The sequence below is a fragment of the Peromyscus californicus genome, unplaced genomic scaffold (genome assembly GCF_007827085.1).
Source record: "Peromyscus californicus insignis strain IS unplaced genomic scaffold, ASM782708v3 Scaffold_7__1_contigs__length_154581171, whole genome shotgun sequence".
NCBI lineage: Eukaryota > Metazoa > Chordata > Mammalia > Rodentia > Cricetidae > Peromyscus > Peromyscus californicus.
The window spans coordinates 79,016,643-79,035,485 of NW_026294595.1; the positions used below are offsets into that span (position 1 = coordinate 79,016,643).

Sequence of the window (18,843 nt, forward strand, 5' to 3'; positions counted from 1 at the left end):
CGAGACAGGGTTTCTCTGTGTAGCTTTACGCCTTTCCTGGAGCTCACTTGGTAGTCCAGGCTGGCCTCGAACTCACAGAGATCCGCCTGGCTCTGCCCCCCGAGTGCTGGGATTAAAGGCGTGCGCCACCACCGCCCAGCAGGAATAACAACTTCTTAAGAAAAGATTTCTATTTATTTTTATATGTGTGGAGTGTCTTACTTGCATTATGTCTACATGTATGCAGTCTCTGCATAGGCCAGAAGAGGGCATTGGATCCCCTGGATAGTTATTAGCCACTGTGTGGGTGCTGGGAACTGAACCCAGGTCCTCTATAAGAGCAGCAAGTGTTCTTAACCGCTGAGCCATCTCTCTAGCCTCTCACTAGGAATTTTACATTGATGTTTGTGAGAGTTTGGCATGTAATTTTCCTGTCTTGCAGTGTTCTTAGCAGGATTTTGTATCAAAATGATCCTGCCTTTAAGGGCAGGACCTTAAAATAAGTGAGGAAGTGCTGCCTCTTCTGTTCCCTGGAGGAGTTATGGAAACTTGGTCTGATTTCTTGCTTAGATAATTAATAGAATGTGTCAGCAAGTCATTCAGCCCTGGAATTCATTGTGGAAGCTTTTAAATTAAGAACTCAATGTCTGTTTAAGTCTTGAGGCGTTCTGCTTGATAGATTTTGTCCAGGAAATTGTCTACTTTGTGTTTTCAGATGTATTTAACATCCTTTCATGCTTAGTAAGTTTTTAGTGATAAAACCTTTTCCATGTCTGATATTAGTAGTTATCACTCTTGATGGGTAGGGACTAATCTAGTCCTTTCAGAGAGCTGGTGTTTTAGTCAGTCTCCTTTACTGTATGTTTTTTTTATTATTTTATTAATTTTTTTCTCTTTGAATTTGCTATGATTCCCTTTTCCCCTGACTTAGGTCATAGATTTTTTTCAGTCTTTTTATTCTTTAGACTCCCTAGTATATTTAGGACTATAAATTTACCTCTAATCATATTAGTTTATCTTATAGGTTTTTTAAAAATTGTGTGTGTGTGTGTGTGTGTGTGTGTGTGTGTGTGTGTGTGTGTGTGTGTGTGATGTAGAAGCCAGAGGCAATGTTGGATGTCTTCCTTAATTGCTTTCTGTCTCTTCTGGCCTCCCCAGGCACTGCACATATATGGACATATATGTAGGCAAGACACTTATACACATAATTATAAAAATAAATCTTTCTTTAAAAGTTATGTTATTTCTATCAGCCAGAACCAGAAATGACCCAGATGTTCAAATATTTTTGGTATTGGGTCTCTTACTGAACCTGAGGCTCACAGTTGGACTAGACTGTCTGGCCAGCAAACCTCAAGGGTTTTCCTGTGTCTGCCTCCCTAGTTCTTAGATTACAGGGTATCACTGCACCCAGCTTCTCGCATGGGCACTGGAGGTTCACATTCAGGTACTCATGCTTATGTAGTAAGTACTTTATCACCTTTTTTTAAGATTACGTTTTATTTAGTGTGTGTAACATACATTCTGTGGCACTTGGATGGAGGTCAGAGGACAACTTTCAGGTGTAAGTTCTCTCCTTCCACCTGTGGATCCCAGAGATGACTCATGTCATCAGGCTTGGTGGCAAGCACCTTTAAGCACTAGACATCTTGCCTTTTCCTGATTTTTGTTTTATTTATTTATTTATTTATTTGTTTATTTATTTTGTTTTTTTGAGACAGGGTTTCTTTGTGTAGCCCTGGCTATTTTGGAACTAGTTTTGTAAACCAGGCTGGCTTTGATCTCTCAGATCCATCTGCCTCCCGAGTGCTGGGATTAAAGGTTTGGGCCACCACCACCCATTTTTTATTTTTTTAAAAGATGAAAAATATTATATTTTATGTGTGTGGGCATTTTATCTATATGTACATCTGTGCACCATGTGCTGTACCTGGTATCCCTGGAGGCCAAAAAAGGGCATCAGATTCCTTGGATTAGAAGTTACAGATGGCTGTGAGCTGCTGTGAGGGTTCTGGACGTTGAACTCAGGTCCTTTGTAAAATGAGCCAGTGCTGTTAACCACTGAGCCTTCTCCCAGGCCTCTGTCTTTTTGTTTCTGTTAGTTACTGAGAGGTTTGTTGACATTTCCGGCTGTGGTAGGCACTGTTTTGAAGTAGCCCAAGATTTTCAGCCCATGGTATACATGCATGGTACAGTTATTTCTCCTTTCATATAACCAGTGATATAAAAAAGTCTTGATTCCCATTATTTAATATATTCAAATTATTTAAAATAACTTCTCTATTTTTTTTAAAGAAATGTGAAGAGATTTTGCAGGTATAGTTAAGGTGCCAAATGAATTGAATTTGAATGTTAATTAAAAGGAAAATGATCTTGAATGGGCCTCCCTTAATCAAGTACATTTTTTTTTTTTTTCCGAGACAGGGTTTCTCTGTGTAGCTTTGTGCCTTTCCTGGATCTCTCTCTGTATACCAGGCTGGCCTCGAACTCACAAAGATCCACCTGGCTCTACCTCCCGAGTGCTGGGATTAAAGGTGTGTGCCACCACTGCCCAGCTCATCAAGTACATTCTTAAAAGCATCTGGACCTTTCAGAAGGCAGAGAGATTCATAATGTTTTTTCTGTTGACTTTGAGTAAGCAAACTGGTATGTTGAGGAGAAAGCTACATGATAGGGAATGTCAGGTGGCTGCTAGGCACTGAGGGCCTCACTGAAAAAAACTGTAGGCTGCTGAATTGTGCAAATAACTAAGTGAGGTTAAAGAAGATCTGAAGCAAAAGATGGGTAAGATGAACTAGCACCCCAGTTAACACCATGAGTTCAACATTGGGATCTACACAGAGGATCCAGTGGAGTTGTGCTTGAACTTTAGATCTGCAGAAACAAATAATGAGTTCCTGGCTTGGTTTCCTGGGAGGTGGGCTCAGTGTACTCCACCTCCTCTCAGCTAAGCCTAGAGTACAGGGGCAAGGTATGCACCTGTGTGGGAGAGGTGCTTAAGCAGGGAGCCTTGCCCGGCTCTCCTAGCCTCACATTTACTTGCAAAATAGGCAAACAAATCAGTATTGTTTTAAGCTGCTAATACTTCATGCAGCAGTGGAAAATTAATCCACTGCTTGTAAATGTTTTTTTGCCATTTTAACTCTGATATTAAAAAAATGTATTTGGGCCAGACGGTGGTGGCGCACGCCTTTAATCCCAGCACTCGGGAGGCAGAGCCAGGTGGATCTTTGTGAGTTCGGGGCCAGCCTGGTATACAGAGCGAGATCCAGGAAAGGCACAAAGTACACAGAGAAACCCTGTCTTGGAAAACACACGCGCACGCGCGCGTGCACACACACACACACACACACACACACACACACACATATTTGGGGCTGTAGGTGATACTTCACTGCTTAGCCTGCTGCCCCCTTGCAGTGTACTCTAAATTTTAAGAGAAAAAAAATGTGTGTATACATATGTGTTTGTGTGTGTGTGCATGTGCACATGCTGTTTTACTGAGGTACATAAAATTGATTCCTACATAGTGAATTTAATCTTTTGCTGTTATTATTATGAAAGTTCTCTGTTAGTTTTAATGAAGCTGTTTACGTTAAAGTCTCTCTTGTGTGATCTGAATGCTAGCTTTTTTTTCCCCGTGTCTACATTAAGATGAGTCTCTTGGGTAGAATTTTTTTATTACTTCGGTGCTGAAATTGAAACCGAGGCCTAACACACCCTCTCCTACCCCCAGACAAAGTTTCTTTGTGTAGCCCTAGCTGTTCTGAACTCGCTCTGTAGACCAGGCTGGCCTTGAACTCAGAGAGATCCACCTGCCTTTGCCTTCAGAGTGCTGGGATTCAAGGTGTGCGCCATCACCGCCTGGCAAGGCCCAACACATTCTAAGCCTTTGCTCTCTACCCCTGTACTGCGTCCTTGAGCCCTTGTTCTTTACCTAGTCTGTCTTTTTATTAGATTATTTGGCTTAGTGATATTTAATTTATTTACTAATATAGTTGAACTTAACCATGTCATTTAAATATGTTCACCTTTTTTGCATTCTTAATTATGTTTAATTTCTTTGCTTTCCCTTTTATTTCCTTTTTAGTAATCGCAGTATAGATTAAAATATGCATTTTTGATTTATTGAAGTCTAATAGAATTTAATGTTTACCACTTCCTGGACAGTGAAAGAGCTTTAGTTCTGATATGGGAGGGTATTTGGGCTCCAGCTCAGGTCCCTGTGCATGTTAGTTCCTCACTGAGTCCATCACTCTGTGCCCATCACTGAGCCCCCTAGTGTTAGTTTGTGATTTTAATTTTTAGCCTATTTCTTATCCTGAGAACCTGGGGCTAGGATCACACGGATGTGTCGACACTCTTAGCTTGCTCTTTAGTCAGTTCTTGTTTTTATTGAGGATTAGTTCTTTTGAGTGATTGCACAGCACTATTTGGGTCTTAGGGTAATAATTTTTTCTTCTAGAGATTTCCTTCTGCTTCTGCTGCAGATTGTCAGGGGGTTGATGTAACTGGAAAAACTGGGCTTTTTGTCCATGAGGGCTGATTTGTTTCCAGTTCACTTTTTCTTAGGACTTGGCTTTCTGTAACTTAGCCCAAACCATATTTGTTTATTTGAACAGGTCCTTTTCTCCTTTGTGGACTCTAGACCCCCCTTTTTTTCTTTTTAAATCCATCAGTCCTGTAGTACTGCCTAAAGCTTGGCTCCTCTCTTTGGCCACTTGTTTGAGAATTGGCATTTGCTTGAATCAAGGTGATTCTAGATGCCTGATTGACCTCTTGTGTGTTTATTTTGTTCTGTTTTCCTGTTTCTGAGTTCACTTTAACTCTCACTGCTGGGGTTATACTCATGTGCCACCACATCTGGCTACCTTGTGGGGTGTTTTGTTGGTGGTGGTAGTTGGTTTTATTTATTTTTTTATGTCTTCAATAGCATTTCTGCCATAATCATTCAATAATGAGAGGTTTGGCCCAACAACCCGAGGGGCTGTTGCTTGGAAGTGGATCTCTTCTCTTGGTATTGGTACTTTTTTTTCCTGCTTGTGACAGAATGCAGGGGACAAGTTTTCAGATGTGCTCTCAAGAGTTCAACTTAGTAAACCTACATCTGTCTAATGTCCCATATTTCCTGTAAAGGGTCACATTGAAATTCTAGAATGACATCAGCTGAGAGAACTTTAAGATTTTTTTTTAAGTATGAATATATTAGGTTTGGAAAAGTGAGAAGGTTTTTGTTATAATGTAAGAAAAATAATTGATTGCTCATTTCCTTGGTACCCCTCTCCTTTTTACTTTGTGCCAGTATTTTTCCTGTCAAGAGGAAACTAAGGACTTTGTTCAGTGTTTAAAATCAATTTCCAATTCATTGCCCTGATTTTGACAGTATATGTTGAACAGAATTCACTTGCTATAAGATTGTTGCATGGGTTGGTTGGCAGCTGACCTACTAGATTGAAGTCTGATTGTGCGTACACACTTCTGTCTTTGATGTGTGTTTGCAGAAGGCGCACGTGAGGAAGACCTGGATGCTGTGGAAGCTCAGATTGGTTGCAAACTCCCTGACGATTATCGATGTTCATACCGGATTCACAATGGGCAGAAGTTAGTGGTTCCAGGGTAAGGAGTTTGACGTTTGAGTAATTCTCAGAAATGGACATTACATTCTAGAATGAAAGTACATTTTGTTTACATATTATATATATGTGAATGTATGTATTATAGAGAGGGTGGATTCCCACTTCTTCCTTATAGCAATCTATAAAATGATATCTATACGTTAAATTAAATTTTACTAAAATTGTCTCATAAAAGCATTATTCTTGCCAACACATTCTTATGATTAAAGTGAGATCTGGTTGGGGATGGGCGCGTGGGATACAGGAGAGATATGTATTTGTGAGTATATTTAACCTGTTAAGTGCTTGATGTGTTTATTACCCTGTTAAAAGTTAGGCAAAATGTTTTAGAAACTTGATACAAGTTCTGTCTATTATACTTGTAAAAAAGCATGATTTGTTCAAAGCTGTATACACCAAACCAAGGAAAGTAGAGTTTTGTCTTACTCAAGTACAGCCTGTAATTGAATGGCCTTTTAAAAACTTTTGCAAGTTGAGGTATTCATTGTAGTGTTTGTTTTTTGGTAAAAGAGGACCCTATAGTAGCCATCAAATTTGTTTACAGTTTTAAAATTGATGAACTTTGAATGTGTTTATTCCTTTTGTACTTTCACGCAGTTAAGCTATTTGAAAGATACTGTGTTTGTAAAATACCAAGAGTTCAGGGAGACTGTTGTATTATCTTGATGGAATCTGATGTTTCTCTGTGTGTGAGGGATTATGGGAAACTGTTAATGATTTCTAATCTGGGTTGAGTATGCCCTGGGATTCTCCAAGGGGATCCTACTGATAGCACAAAGTAGTACTCAGAAGTGAAATATCAGGAATGGGTCACAAACAGGTCAGTCGAGGAGGCTGGAGAGATGGCTCAGTGGTTAAGACTGCATACTGCTCTTGCAGAGGTCCCTTGTTCCCAGCACCCATGGTGGGCAACTCGCAATGGGCAGTAATTCCAAATCCAGGGACTCCCAGTGCCTCTGGACTTGTACTAGTTTGTTTGTTTTCCTAGTTAATTGAAACCTGAAAAAGCTGGAAAATTTGTATTATTTTAAGAGAAAATAGAACCGAACTTTGTTAAGAGTTGTCTGGAACTGACACGGTAGATAGCTCATGAATTTCAGTACAGGGTTATTTATCTGTCTGTCTGCCTACCTAAGAAATGAGACTTGGAGAAGACTCTTTACCAGACCAGTATTGTTGCCATGACATACACACACACACACACACACACACACACACACACACACACACACACACACAGATGTTAATGCTTACATGTGGAGATTAATTTCTACCACGTCTATTTCAAGTTTGTGACAATTTGGATAAGATTTAGACTTGGTTTACATTTGTTGCTGTCTGGTTTTATGAGAAAAACTGAAAGTTGAATCAAGATAAAGATGTCAGAAAATTTACTCCTTTAATCATTAAATTAGCTATTAATATATATGTGTGCATATATGAGGATATGTGCATACATAAATAGCAAGTCACAAAAGCACTAGCCATTCCATATATAATACAGTTTTTTTTTTTTTTTAATTTTGGAGTGAAAGTCTCACATATTGGTCTTGAACTCATTACCCTCCTTTCTCAGCCTTCTGAACAGCTGGGATTTTAGGTATGTGCCATTGGCTGACTGTATCTTTTAAGACAGGGTTATTCTAGCCTGTGGTGGCCAAGAACCCACTGTATAGCCCTACTTTCATTCTTTAGCCGTCTTCCTGCCTTATCTCAGTGTGGGGTTACGGGCATGAACCACCACACCAAGTTCTTGAAAAGCAGTAAAGTTATATTTCTTTAAAAAGATACTTTAGACATTTAATTTTTAAATCTAAATAAGGATATTCTGATTTAAAGAGTGAATTTAAGCCAGGCCTTAAATCCCAGCACTCAGGAGGCAGAAGCAGGCTGATCTCTGTGGTGGTATTGTGTTCCCCAAAATATTGTGCACCATAATAAACTTGTCTGGGGTCAGAGACAGAACAGCCACTAGATACAAAGATAGAAAATGGTGGCACTCACACCTTTAATCATAGCACTCCAGAGGTAGAAATCCCTCTGGATCTCTGTGAGTTCAAGGCCACATTGGAAACGGCCAGGCATGGTGACACACGCGTTTAATCCCAGAAAGTGAGCCTTTAATCCCAGGGAGTGGTGGCAGAAAGCAGAAAGGTATATAAGGCGTGAAGACCAGAAACTAGAAGCATTTGGCTGGTTAAGCTTTCAGGCTTCTAGCAGCACAGTTCAGCTGAGAGCCATTCGGATATGAGGACACAGAGGCTTCCAGTCTGAGGAAACAAGACCAGCTGAGAAGTTGGCCAGGTGAGGTAGCTGTGGCTTGTTCTGTCTCTCTGACCATCCAGCATTTCACCCCAATAACTGGCCCCGGGTTTGATTTTATTAATAAGAACTTTTAAGATTCCTGCTACAGATCACTGTGAGTTTGAGGCCAGCCTGGTCTACAGTGTTGTTATTGTTGTTTATTCTTTGGGGGGCCTGTCAACCAGCTCCCAAATAAATACACATGGAGGCTTATTCTTTCTTATAAATGCCTGGCCTTAGCTTGGCTTATTTCTAGCCAGCTTTTCTTAAATTAACCTATCTTTTGCCTTTGGGCTTTTATCTTTCTCTATTTCTGTATATCTTTCTTTATACTTCTTTCTCCATTGCTTGCTGTGTAGCTGGGTGGCTGGCCCCTGGAGTCTTCCCCTCCTTCTCTTTCTCTATCCTTTCTTCCCAGATTTCACCTCCTATTTATTCTCTCTGCCTGCCAGCCCCACCTATCCTTTCTCCTGCTTCCCTATTGGCCATTCAGCTCTTTATTAGACTATCAGGTGTTTTAGACAGGGAAAGTAACACAGCTCCACAGAGTTATAAACAAATGCAGCATAAAAGAAAGGAATGCCTCTTTGCATCATTAAACAAATGTTTCACAGCATAAATAAATGTAACACATCTTAAAATAATATTCCACAACATACAGAATGAGTTGTAGGACAGCTAGGACTACACACAGAGAAACCCTGTCTCAAAAAAACAAAAAAAGAAAAATAAAATGAATTCAATATACAGAAATTTTAGTGGTTTTGATATTCTTGATTTAGAATTTGTATGCTAACCAGTGCTTAGAAAATTACCAATGTGTGGCTGGGCATGCTGGCACATAATTCTAATGCCTATAATCTCAGTGATCTTAGAGCCTGAGGCAGGAGGATTACCTTAAATTTGAGGCCAGCATCAACTACATAGCAAGGCCTAGGCTGGCCAGAGCTGCATAGCAAGACCCTGGTTGTTTCTTTTAAACAAAACAAACAAGGAAATTTCCCGTGTGAAATTATTCACCAGAAAGATGAAACACAAGCCCTGTGGCACTGTGTTTCCGTGGTTCTACTCAGGTTGACAGTTTTGAGTCTGTTTGCTCCTCAGGTTGCTGGGAAGTATGGCACTGTCCAATCACTATCGCTCTGAAGATTTACTAGATGTTGATACTGCTGCCGGAGGATTTCAGCAGAGACAGGGACTGAAATACTGTCTCCCTTTAACCTTCTGCATTCACACGGGCTTGAGTCAGTACATAGCTGTGGAAGCTGCAGAGGGCCGGAATAAAAATGAAGTGTTCTACCAATGTCCAGTAAGTAGGAAGTGTGTTTGATTACGGCTTTAACACGTAATCTGACAATACTGTAAATATATGCATTGGATACATCCAGGGATGTAAAATAGGCTGGAGCATCATACATTAACTAGAGAACTAATAGCCTCCTGTGGTGATGTGGAATACCGAAAGGAAGGTTTGCCATTGGACAAATAGTGCAGACGATGACAGGCTTAGATGGGAAGTTGTGATTCGAGTTAAGGAACTCGTTGTCAAAGGCCTTGATTGTAATGTGTAAAATTATTTTTTCTGAACATCCTAGAATTGTTTGGTTCTCTTGACTCTGAATCCAAAGTGCTTTCTTCTAGAATAACAAGCTATTTATTTTATCACTTCTACTTGCTAGTTATGTTCTTAAAGTATAGTTTCTTGTCTTAATAGTGATAGCATTCTATATTTTCATTTTATTGAGAGGTGTCTCCAAACATTTTATAGAATAAGTCCAAGCACAGAAATTATAATAGTAGGAACTGATAGGTGTTGCTAAAATTCCTTCTCAAGGATAGACTTAAGTACTCTCTACCCTTCCTCCTAAGGTCTCAATGACAAACCGAGGCACGAGTCCCCAAAGTTCGCTCTGGCCAATGACTATATTTCATAGGTGAGGGACTACTTATAGGCGTGTGGGTATCCCTCCACGAACTGACTGCACCTCAGAAGCTTTAGCCAGTGGGTATGAGGACTTCCCCATAGCTGTATAGATGGAGCCCCAGCCATACCTGCTTCCCCTACCTCTATATACACCAGGTGGTAGGAGCAGCTGGAGACTCGGGTAAGAATCGGGTGCCCTTCTGGGCTCTTCTGTGGAGATGGGTAATAAACAGTCACCAGAACAGCTGGAATGATCATGCCTGTGTGTGTGGTAGGGGGCAGTGGTGGTGGTGGTGCAGCTGAACTCTCCAAGATGGTGATTGCTTGGTCTGGAAGACCGTTACAACAACAAGGATTACATGAGTATTGTATCTATTTTGCTTTGTTCCCAGAGATCTAGGTAAGGAACAAGAGGAAATGTATTTGTATCAGTTTTGTTTTGTTTTTCCCCTTAGGACCAAATGGCTCGGAATCCTGCTGCTATTGACATGTTTATCATAGGTAAGAGAAACATAGAAAAGTCACTTTTCCCTTCTTTCTATTGGTTTAGAAAAGAAAATAAATTGGTGAGACTTAGTTCCTTGAGCAGCTGGCAACTTTATACTTGCATCTCTTTTTTTTTTCTTTTTTTTTTTGGTTTTTCGAAACAGGGTTTCTCTGTGTAGCTTTGCGCCTTTCCTGGATCTTGCTCTGTAGACCAGGCTGGCCTCGAACTCACAGAGATCCGCCTGCCTCTGCCTCCTGGGTGCTGGGATTAAAGGCGTGCGCCACCTCCGCCCGGCTATACTTGCATCTCTTAGTACTTCCTGGTTGATAGAGTTCTATGTCTCTGTTTTCTCGTTGGGGCAGCCCGTGTGTTTTCTTTGTTTAGGAAAAGAAAAAGCCAGGTCCTGTACAGTCTTAAGTTTTTAATTTTCTTTAGGTAAGTGATATAGGTCCTATATTACCTTACTGTCGCTGTGATAGGATACCTGACAGAGTGCAACTCGGGGAGGAAGGGCTTTATTTCAGCTTACAGGTCACCGTCTGCCATTGAGGGAAGCCAGGGCAGGAACTCAAGGCAGAAACTGAAGCAGAGGCCATGGAGAGTGCTGCTTGTTCTCTGGCTCACTCACAGGCTTATGCTTAGCTCGCTTTCTTACGTAGCCCAGAACCATTTGCCCAGGAAATGGTGCTATGCATGTGGGCCAGGCTCTCCTACATGAGTTAATGATCAGGACAGTCCTTCATAGGCTAGTCTGATCTGGGCAGTCCCTCAATTGAGACTCCCTTCTCAGGTGACTCTCGGCCAGCGGTTCTCAACCTTCCTAATGCTGCAGCCCTTTAATACAGTTCCTCATGTTGTGGTGACCCCTAGCCATAAACTTATTTCATTGCTACTTCATAACTATAGTTTTTCTACTGTCATTAATCATAATATAAATATCTGATGTGCAGGATGGACTTAGGCAAGCCCTGTGAAAGGGTCCTTCAACCTCAAAGGGGTCATGACCCACAGGTTGAGAACTGCTGCTCTAGTCTGTGTCAAGTTGATAGTTACAGCTAATTAGCATTAATTCCTATAACATATCCATGGACTTTCCACTGAGCGTATTAATACGTAATTGAAGGTACAAGTATTTAAAGTGATTGTATTTTTTCTTCTCATTTGCTGCTAATTAAACACATCACGGTAGACCTAAGCAGTGTCACTCTTCAAGATGAGTGGATATTACAAATGATAGGCTTCACAGACTCCTTGGCACTTGCTTTCCTTCTCTGTGAAGGTGTTTCTTACTAATTTTGGGGCACTCTAGTTTCTATGTGAGTGCAGCTCACCTTTGGCTATTCATGCAGTCTCGTCCTGCTGAGACTCTGCTCAGTAGCAGAAGCTTCCTACATTCTGGGCCTTCTTTTTAAGGGATTTCTGACATAAGCGTCTTCCTGTGTATTCATAGTACAGAAGATGCTAAGGGATAGCTCAGTGGTAGACTGTGTGCCTGGCATGGGCAAGGCTCCAGTTCAGTCCCCAGCACTAAGTAAATAAATCAATATTGGTGTTTAATTTTATCTTCTAATTGGAACCTAGAACAGAAAACAAGTGTCTTTTTTTTTTTTTCATACTGTGACATGATCCGGGTTTATGATATTCTTCACAGTATCTAAAAAGGTCTCGCCCTTACCCAAGTCATGCAAGCTTTTAAATTTCGGCCTTAGCTTTCCACTTATTCTGACTTACATGGTGTCCTGTTTCTAAGCTAAGCACCATCAGGATGCCATGCTTGTGTTCATATCTTCCTTGGTATACTGGTATAGCATATTTTCAGAGATGACCGTCACAGCTCCAGCCCAGCAGTGCTGATCACTTTGTGAATTAAAGGCTTCCTGGTCAATAAGGAAAGTTGCTGTTAGTTTCTGAATTTCTTTCATTTTCATGTTTGTCTGCTTTAAGACAGAATAAATAACCGTTGTAACAAATATGAAAGTCTGGTAATTAAAAAAACATAATCAGTGATATAAATTGATCATCTGATACTCAGTAAAGAACTGGGTTAATTGAAACCAGATTACAAAAAAAATTCAGTGAACAGCATTAACTAAGTACTATATATCCCTAGGCATTTAGCTGTACTAACAAAAAAATGAGGTTTGATAATTATGTTGTATTACCTAGAATGTTTAAACTTAATTCATATAAATACTTCTTATGAATCCTTTTACTATATAACATGGGCAGATAGTATGGCTTGGGCTGATATAATAATAAATGTTTTCTGCTTTGAGTTGGTCACTGAAAATATGGAGGACCACTGTGCAACCAAATCTGCACTAATGAGCCTCTTGACCCCTTTGGTATTGACCTGACCCTGAGAATTCCTCAAAGTCCTGTCTCTGGTGATGTTTAGACTGGGCCTGGCTTGTGCTAGTATTTTGAGTGTATATCAAGATGTGCCTAAGGTGAACCCTCATTGAGAGGAGGTGCCTGATAACCTTTCTTAATGCTTTTTTCCTAGATATAACTATTTCCTTTGTTCTGTATGCTTTAGAAATTAGTAGACAAATAGTTTTTATCACTGAACCAAAACTAATTATTTTGAGTATAAAACACAAAACTACATAAGTGGAAATAGCCATAGAATTCCCTAAAAAGACTTGGGCAGGGACCAGAGATAGTGGTGGACGAGAACACAAAGGACATAATGTAAATAGAATTGAGGACGGAAGAGCTGGAGAGATGGCTCATTTGGTTAAGAGTACTTAATGTGCAAGCATAAGGCTCTGAGTTCAAGTCCTAGGATCCATGTAAAAGCTGGGTGTGCCTATGCTGTAATTTATGGGCCACACCCATAAATTACATATGTGTCCAGTATTTTATGGGACAGAGACAGGAGGATTGCTGGGCCTTACTGGATGCCATTTTAGCTCCAGATTCAATGATAGGCCCTGTCTCGAAGGAGTAAGGTGGAGAGTGATAGAGCAGGGGTATGATGTCCTTTGGCTTCTGCATGTGTATGTACAAGTGTATATAGATGCACTTACTTGGCATACACCACGCTCACAATAAAGACGAACTGGGAAAAGAAATTGGACTAACAGAGTAATAGAATCGTACCTATAAACATTTCTAGTTTGGGTAGCGTACCTTAACTATAGTGAAGTTATAGTTGGTTGTTTCCTCTGTGGATTTTCCCCATTTGCTCATTTCCCCCTTCTTGGTTTACAGGTGCTACTTTTACTGACTGGTTTACATCCTATGTCAACAATGTTGTATCAGGTGGCTACCCCATCATCAGAGACCAGATTTTCAGGTATGTTAGTTGGGGCTTTGGGGATTGAAATGACTATAAATCAGAAAAGGCTAACTATTGCACATATCTATCATGAGATGAGATTTCTCTGAAAGGTTAAGAAATGAACTTCACTGTCCTAAATCTCAGTATTTATTCTCACACTAAAACATCCAAACATTTAATCAGCCCATATTTTTCTTGTCTTGAAAAATCAAGAAGAAAAACTAAATGTGATATAGTAGCTGGATGGTAGCTACATAATTTCTCTTTGCAAAACAAGAAAGCTAGCTGATTAATAGGTTTATTATGAGTAGCAAGTAAACAACTTACTCCTGGCAAACATTTATTATCTCTAACTAGAACATTCAAATGTTGGCAGTTAGTAGTAGAGGTGGTTCCAGGTGATACTAGTTCATAGTAGCCTTCATGGCGGAAACAGTAGGTTAAGTGTATGTCATGAACTTCTCCATTAGAGGCAGGAATTAGTAATTATGCCTAAGAGGCTCAAGATCTTTACATTTGTACATATTTTCATTGCCCATGCTCACCATTTAACAAGGATGGACAGGTTTCAGAAGTCTCCCAAGAGGAGCCCTTGTTAATTTCTAAACTGGTTACTGATCCATGGTTTGTATCACTACCATGGATCTTTGATTGCTGCCTATACTGAACCAAAGTCATCAATGTTTTCCAATATTATGAAATTCAAGTTCAACAGGATTGTATCAATATGACTTCAAGTTTTAATTATAAAATATAAGGAAAGTCTTGTACATCGTATCTTTAAACCATTTAAGTGGTGGTAGCGCATGCCTTTAATCCCAGCACTTGGGAGGCAGAGGCAGGTGAATCACTGAGTTCAAGACCAACCTGGTCTACAAATTGAGTTCCAGGACAGGCTCCAAAAGCTACACAGAGAAACCAAAAAAAAAAAAGAGAGAGAGAATTGAAGCAAGTTGATTTAAACATGCTTAATTTCCTTCCTTGCTAGATATATTCATGACCCAGAGTGTGTAGCAACAACTGGAGATATTACAGTTTCAGTGTCCACATCATTTCTGCCAGAACTCAGCTCTGTCCACCCACCACACTATTTCTTCACATACCGAATCAGGTGAGCACTTGAAATGGGACTGTAGTGGTGGTTAGTTCGTTTCTATGACAGAACATCAAGGGAATCAACTTGAAATGGTTTATTTGGCTCAGGGTTTCAGTCCATGGCCATCTGGCTCTGTCATTTCTGGGTCAGAGTATGATGAGGTAGAGTATCATAGAAGTGTAGAATAATGCCACAGAGCAAAGCTGTTCACTTCATAGTGGCCAGGAAGCAAAAAGGAAACCAAGCAAATCTTCATCATGTGAACCCTTGGAAGCATTTTATATCTGAACCATAAGACCCGCCTTTCAGTTACAAAGTGCAAATATCCAATGGCTGTTTTGCTTTTGTCCTATTTGGATATGGTCTGTGAAATGAATTTTAGGGTTTGTTTGTGTGTGGGGGGGGGTTGTTTTGTTGTTGTTGTTGTTGTTGTTCTATTTTATGGTCCTATGGGTCAGACCAAGAGCCCTGTACATGTCTGGCAAGTACTCTATGTCTGAGCTACAATCCCCAGCCATAAATTGCTTTTAAGAGTCATTTTTATTTTTAAAATTGTATTTGTTTTTCAGTACCTGTGTGTGTGTTTGCATTGTGTGGGTTCATGTGTATGGAGAAGCCTACGGTTGACATCAGGAGTCCTCTATCGCCACCCCCCTTAGTTTTTGAAGCAGCGCTTGCAGTTAACCTAGAGCTCGACCATATAACTAGACTAGCTGTCTGTCATGTTTTGAGGAGCCTGTCTCTGCCTCCTGTGCATTGGGATTGCGGTCAGGCAGCCACACCCACCCAGTGTTTACGTCAGTTCTGGGATCCAAACACCAGTCCTTATGTCTGTGCCCACTGAGCCATCTCCCTAGCTCGAAAGAAACTTCATTTTTTAAAATTCCACTTTTAATTTGTTGTGTATGCATGTGTGGGTAGTCTCCAGAGGTCAGCTTGTGGGAGTTGGTTCTTTGCTATCCTGTGATCCTGAGGATGCTATTCAGGTTGTTAGACTTGACAGGAAATGCCCTTATCCACTGAGCCATCTTGCCTTCTTGCTAAGGCATATTTTGAAAAATAATTTCTTGCTGAAGTTTGCAGAAAAGTTAGTAAATTTCAACAATAAAAGTTCACAAAGAAGTTTGACAAGTTGTGTGGTTTTTTTTTTTTTTTTTGTCCTGCGTATAAATCATTGTTTCAGATACTGCAGGAACTGGATCACTAAGTTGTAATTGTCAAAGCTCTATTTTAGATTTATAATGTAATCTAGAAGCTATCACATTGCCAAACAGGAAACCATTCATTTAAAATTTCATGTGTCCTGTCTGTATTCAATTTTAAAATGCAATAAATATTTATGGCGTACTTCATGTGTGTCATACATAGTATTGTTTGTTTTGATTAAATATAAAAACAAATGCTTTAAATTCCCTGTACTTAGACTATTCTGTACTTAGGCAGAAAGATAACCTGTTGCTTCAAGTATAGTTTAGATGTTTGTTTTTATTTAGATCCTGCTTAATATTAAGACTTGTTTAAAATAGAAACACCTCCTGCACTTACAGGGTACTCAACGTGAAGATTAGAGGTACAGATTCCTAGAGAAAGAGGAAATGAAACAGAGTTGGATTATAAGCCCAGTAACTGGAGATATTGTACTTTGAGCTTTTTAGAAGCTAATGGAAAAAAGAATTGTGTTGCAAAGGTTTGCATGAGTGAATGTCTGAATTCTTCAGAAGTTTTTCATGGCACTTTATCTAGAAAGTGTCGGCTAAATGGGTATTTATTTGAGCAGCCAAAGATGGTTGCTACCAGAGTGTTTGCATGTATTTTTGTAGCCTCTTCTCGTTGGTTCTTACTGAATAATAGATGAATAAATTGAGTGAAAGCCATTTCCATGGGGAGAATTAGCCTAGTTAAAGCAATGTCTTTGAGAACTGATGGCTAACATGGACTTTGGGTTAGATTTATTAATTTCCCTTGGAAGTATTTCATAGTGTTAACTCAAATGCTGTAGTACTTAAAAAAAAAAAAAAAAAAAAAAAAGTAAACAAGTGCATCTACACCTGCTCTTTTCTCCAGGATTGAAATGTCAAGGGAAGCACTTCCGGAGAAGGCCTGTCAGCTGGACAGTCGCTACTGGAGGATAACAAACGCTAAAGGGGATGTGGAAGAAGTTCAAGGACCTGGAGTAGTTGGTATGTCACCGAGATTGACAGTTCTGTTAGCTGCTTCAAAGAAAGTTTAGACTGTGTACCCAGAAATGGCATTTGTGGAGGTCATTAACCCATCATTTTAGTCCTGAAATGTCAGCTTTTCTAAAACTGTAGCAATTTTAACTATACGGGGATTGATTCCCTTTCTGTGGATCACCTAGGATTCCTTGATTGTTAGTCTTGTGTTCTTTATTTAAAAAAAAAATTATTATTATATTCTGTGAGTTAGGTGGCACAGGACAGTAAGAATAAATTTCATATTGGTGATCTTTATAAAATTTGGAGGTAAATGTTGAAATTAATAGCAAAGATTTAATTTTCCTTTGTTATTATTGATGCTGCTCTTCCAGAACACCCACATTCAGTCCCCAGCACCCACATTAGGTGGTTCACAATCACCTGTAATTCCAGCTCTGGGGTCCAATACCTTCTGGTCTTTGTGAGCACTTACACTCATGTACACACATATACATAAATACATAATTAAAATACACAGTTTTATTATTTTTATTTATGTGTTTGTTTTGGAGACAGCATTTTACTGTAGCTCTTTCTGGTCTGGAACTCCAAGACCAGGCTGGACTTGGACTCAGAGAGATTCACCTGCATCTGCCTCCTGAATGCTGGGATTAAAGGTGTATGTCACCCAATCTGGCTGAAGTATAAAATAGATCTTAGAGAGTCTAGTGCTAAGGAATTGCATTACAGCTGTGATTCTTTTTGCCATTTGTTGGTGTGAAGACCCTCCTCAGTAACTGACGTTTGTCCAGACTGAACATTAGGGTGCACCATGAGCCTTAGGTGTTGGTCTCTTGCTGCTATAGGAATTAGATTACCTTTATGTTTGTTTGAGCTACTGGGACACTTTTCTGTTATTTGTGTTTTAAAGATTACGTCAACCTTGGAAAAAAAAGTTTGCCTTTTAAGTTTTGTTTTACTAGCTATTCCCCACTGTTACCTTGTTCAGAATTTGGGGAATAAGAAAATGTTAAGGGCTGGTGACGTGACTCTGCAGACAAAGGCGAGTTCCACCAAACCTGAGACCTGAGTTCTATTCCTGGGACCCACATGATGGAAGGGAAACAGTTCCCACAAATTGTCCTCTACCCCACATGCAAAAAGTCCTCAGCCCCCCAAATCTGATTAAAATGTAAATATCAAGGGGAATTAAACCCTCATGATCTCATCACTGCCAATACTTTGTTGTATATCCTTTTAGAGTTTTGTTTTTTCCTAATTGTGCAGTTTACTTTCGAACCACTTACATAGCATCTTGAGAACATATTTACTTTAAGGAAGAAGTGAGTTTTATACTTTGGTTTATTGTTACTGTTTTCTCTGCAGGTGAATTTCCAATTATTAGCCCAGGTCGGATATATGAATACACAAGCTGTACCACATTTTCTACAACATCAGGCTATATGGAAGGGTATTATACCTTCCATTTTCTGTACTTTAAGGACAAGGTCTTTAATGTTGCCATCCCCCGATTCCACATGGCATGTCCAACATTCAGGGTGTCTATAGCCCGATTGGTAAGTTAAATTTTTTTCTAGTGCTGGATTACATGACTTTGTATTCTAAGGACCATCTTTGTTTAGGTAGATGAGTGGTATAAATGATGTTCCAAAAAAAGTGGACATTTTGAGGAAGTATCTTAGGGTTGTAATAATATGTAAAGGGAGATGAACAGTAAGTTTATTTTAGCTCCTCCCACTTTTCAGCCAGAGAAACTATTACTTGTTTCTCAGATTAACTTTTCCACTGCCCCCAACACTAGCTGTGTGGCCTGCGTGTATTAGAAGATGTGAAAGGACCAAAAGAGACCAATTAAAATTGACTCTTGTCATTAAGAATTGGGGAACAATTGCCTACAGTATTTTTGCTAAGATTCCCAATTTAATAAAATAAACTAGTATCCTATAGAGATCTT

General features: G+C 39.7%; 1 protein-coding gene and 1 non-coding gene across 3 annotated transcripts in view; both read left to right on the forward strand.

Annotated features, from left to right (window-relative positions):
* The window catches only part of Fbxo3 (F-box protein 3), a 35,020-nt gene that overhangs the window by 10,780 nt on the left and 5,397 nt on the right, over positions 1-18,843 (forward strand). For both annotated transcript variants that reach the window (XM_052725838.1, XM_052725839.1), the window contains exons 4-10: positions 5,481-5,595; positions 9,024-9,228; positions 10,299-10,344; positions 13,547-13,631; positions 14,605-14,727; positions 16,777-16,892; positions 18,255-18,445. In XM_052725838.1, coding sequence (XP_052581798.1) covers positions 5,481-5,595; positions 9,024-9,228; positions 10,299-10,344; positions 13,547-13,631; positions 14,605-14,727; positions 16,777-16,892; positions 18,255-18,445 — 881 coding nt within the window. The remainder of the gene's footprint in view (positions 1-5,480; positions 5,596-9,023; positions 9,229-10,298; positions 10,345-13,546; positions 13,632-14,604; positions 14,728-16,776; positions 16,893-18,254; positions 18,446-18,843) is intronic.
* On the forward strand, positions 2,878-3,016 carry LOC128102771 (small Cajal body-specific RNA 21). The gene has a single exon (XR_008215531.1). It is a non-coding gene; the product is annotated as a small Cajal body-specific RNA 21 (non-coding RNA).